This window comes from Arachis ipaensis, chromosome B02 (genome assembly GCF_000816755.2).
Source record: "Arachis ipaensis cultivar K30076 chromosome B02, Araip1.1, whole genome shotgun sequence".
NCBI classification, from domain to species: domain Eukaryota; kingdom Viridiplantae; phylum Streptophyta; class Magnoliopsida; order Fabales; family Fabaceae; genus Arachis; species Arachis ipaensis.
Genome location: NC_029786.2, coordinates 97,682,488 through 97,684,593, shown reverse-complemented (window position 1 = coordinate 97,684,593; position 2,106 = coordinate 97,682,488). Strand labels below are relative to the sequence as shown.

At 50.2% G+C, this 2,106-nt stretch overlaps 1 protein-coding gene across 1 annotated transcript; it reads right to left on the bottom strand.

The window, feature by feature from the left end:
* On the bottom strand, nucleotides 102-1,290 carry LOC107627769 (uncharacterized protein K02A2.6-like). The gene is made up of 2 exons (XM_016330596.1): nucleotides 1,102-1,290; nucleotides 102-782 (listed from the first exon to the last, which is right to left on the bottom strand). The coding sequence occupies exons 1-2, from the start codon at nucleotides 1,288-1,290 to the stop codon at nucleotides 102-104; spliced, it is 870 nt and encodes a 289-aa protein (XP_016186082.1).

The following is a 2,106-nucleotide window of genomic DNA, read 5'->3' as shown; positions in this document are numbered from 1 at the left end:
TTAATACTTTGAATTTAAAAGGGGAAAACAAATGTAGTAAAGAAGGGAAACGAATAATAAAAGAAAAGAAGAAAAACAAGGGGTGACCTAAGTAGGTCAGTCTAAGTGTAGTAAAGTCGCAAGTTGGTGGCGTTCCATGTCCTGGGGATTTCGTCGCCGTTAAGTCGTTCAAGCTTGTATGCTCCCTTTCCGATTGTGGCTTTGATTCTGTATAGTCCTTCCCAGTTGGGGGTGAGTTTCCCTTCCCCTGGGGTCGGGGTTCCAATGTCGTTTCGTCGTAGGACGAGGTCGTTGGGTTCGAATTCCCGTCGGATGACGCCGTGGTTGTACCTTAGGCTGATTCTTTGTTTTAGGGCTAGCTCTCTGACATGGGCTATGCTTCTTTCTTCGTCGATGAGGTCTCGTTCTGCATCTTCGTCGTTACCCCCAACCGTTCTCCTTGGGCTTGGGTTTCCAATCTCCACTGGGATGACGGCCTCCACGCTGTATGTCAAACGGAAAGGGGTTTTCCCGGTGGTTGTCTGAGGGGTTGTTCGATATGACCATAAGACTGATCCGAGTTCGTTGGCCCGTAGTCCCTTGGCCTCGTCGAGCCACTTTTTGAGCCCTTTGACGATTATTTTGTTTGCGGCTTCCACCTGCCCATTTGTTTGGGGGTGTTCTACCGAACTGAAACGGTGGGATACATGTAGCCCTTCTAGGAATTCTCTGAATTTCTTATCAGTGAATTGGGTTCCGTTGTCTGAGATGACGATCTCGGAGATTCCGAACCGGGTTATGATCTGTTGCCAGAGGAATTTTCGGCATTGGGTTGCCGTGATGGAGGCCAGGATTCGGCCTCGATCCATTTAGTGTAATAATTTATGGCGACGATGAGATATCGGAGTTGATCGGGTGCCGTAGGAAAGGGCCCGACGAGATCGATTCCCCAGGTACTGAATGGTCGTTCTGCCGATATAATGCTGAGTTGGTGCGGGACGGCTTGGTGGATATTGGCGTGCTTTTGGCATTTGTCGCAGTTCTTCACCAACTGCATGGAATCCCGGATGACCCTGGGCCAGAAGTATCCGGCCCTGATGACTTTCTGGGCTAGGGTTTTACCCCCGATGTGGTGGCCGCAGCAGCCTTCATGGACTTCGTGGAGTATGTATTCCGTGTCTCCGGGCTTGACGCATTTGAGAAGGGGTTGCGAGAATCCGCGCTTGTATAGTTGTCCGGCGATGACCGTATAATTGGCGGCTTCTCATTTTGTCCGTTTTTCCTCCTTGGGGTTTTCTGGCAGTATTCCATTGAGGAGGTATTGTAGGATAGGATGGGTCCATGATCCTTGGCTGGAGTGTGTCAGACAGGCGTTAGTCGTGGTCGATATGGACGGTGACTTAACGACTTCCTGAATTAGCGACTTGTTGCCGTGTCCTTGTTTGGTGCTGGCTAGCTTAGAAACGAGGTCCGCCCGGGCATTTCGTTCTCTAGGAACGTGTTGTATGGTCACGTGATTGAATCCTTCTTTTAGTTCGTTTACCTTGGTAAGGTATTGTTGGAGTAGGGGATCTCGCGTTTGGTAGTCTCCATTAATCTGGGAACTGACTACCTAGGAATCGGTATTTACTTCCAGGACCTTTGCTCCGACTTCCTTAACTAAGGCTAGGCCTGCCAGGAGGGCCTCAAATTCAACTTGATTGTTTGAGATTGGGAACTCGTATCGTACTGACTGTTCGATTACGACTCCGTTTTGGCTTTCGAGTATGACTCCGGCACCTCCGGAGGTGACATTTGATGAGCCGTCGACGTGCAACTTCCATGACTCGGGAGTGGGGTTTCCCGGCTTCATCTCGGCGATGAAATCGGCCATGGCTTGTGATTTGATTGCGTTTCGGGGTTCGAACTTGATTTGGAACTGGGACAGCTCGATGGACCATGCTAGCATTCTTCCTGCTAGGTGGGGTTTTTGTAGTACCTGTTTGACCGCTTGGTCGGTCCGGACTGTCACGGGATGGGCCTGAAAATATTGTCGTAAGCGCCGGGAGGCCGTGAGGAGCGCGAAAGCTAACTTTTCTAGGCGTGAGTAGCGAGTTTCTGTGTCTTGTAGGACTTTGCTTATGAAGT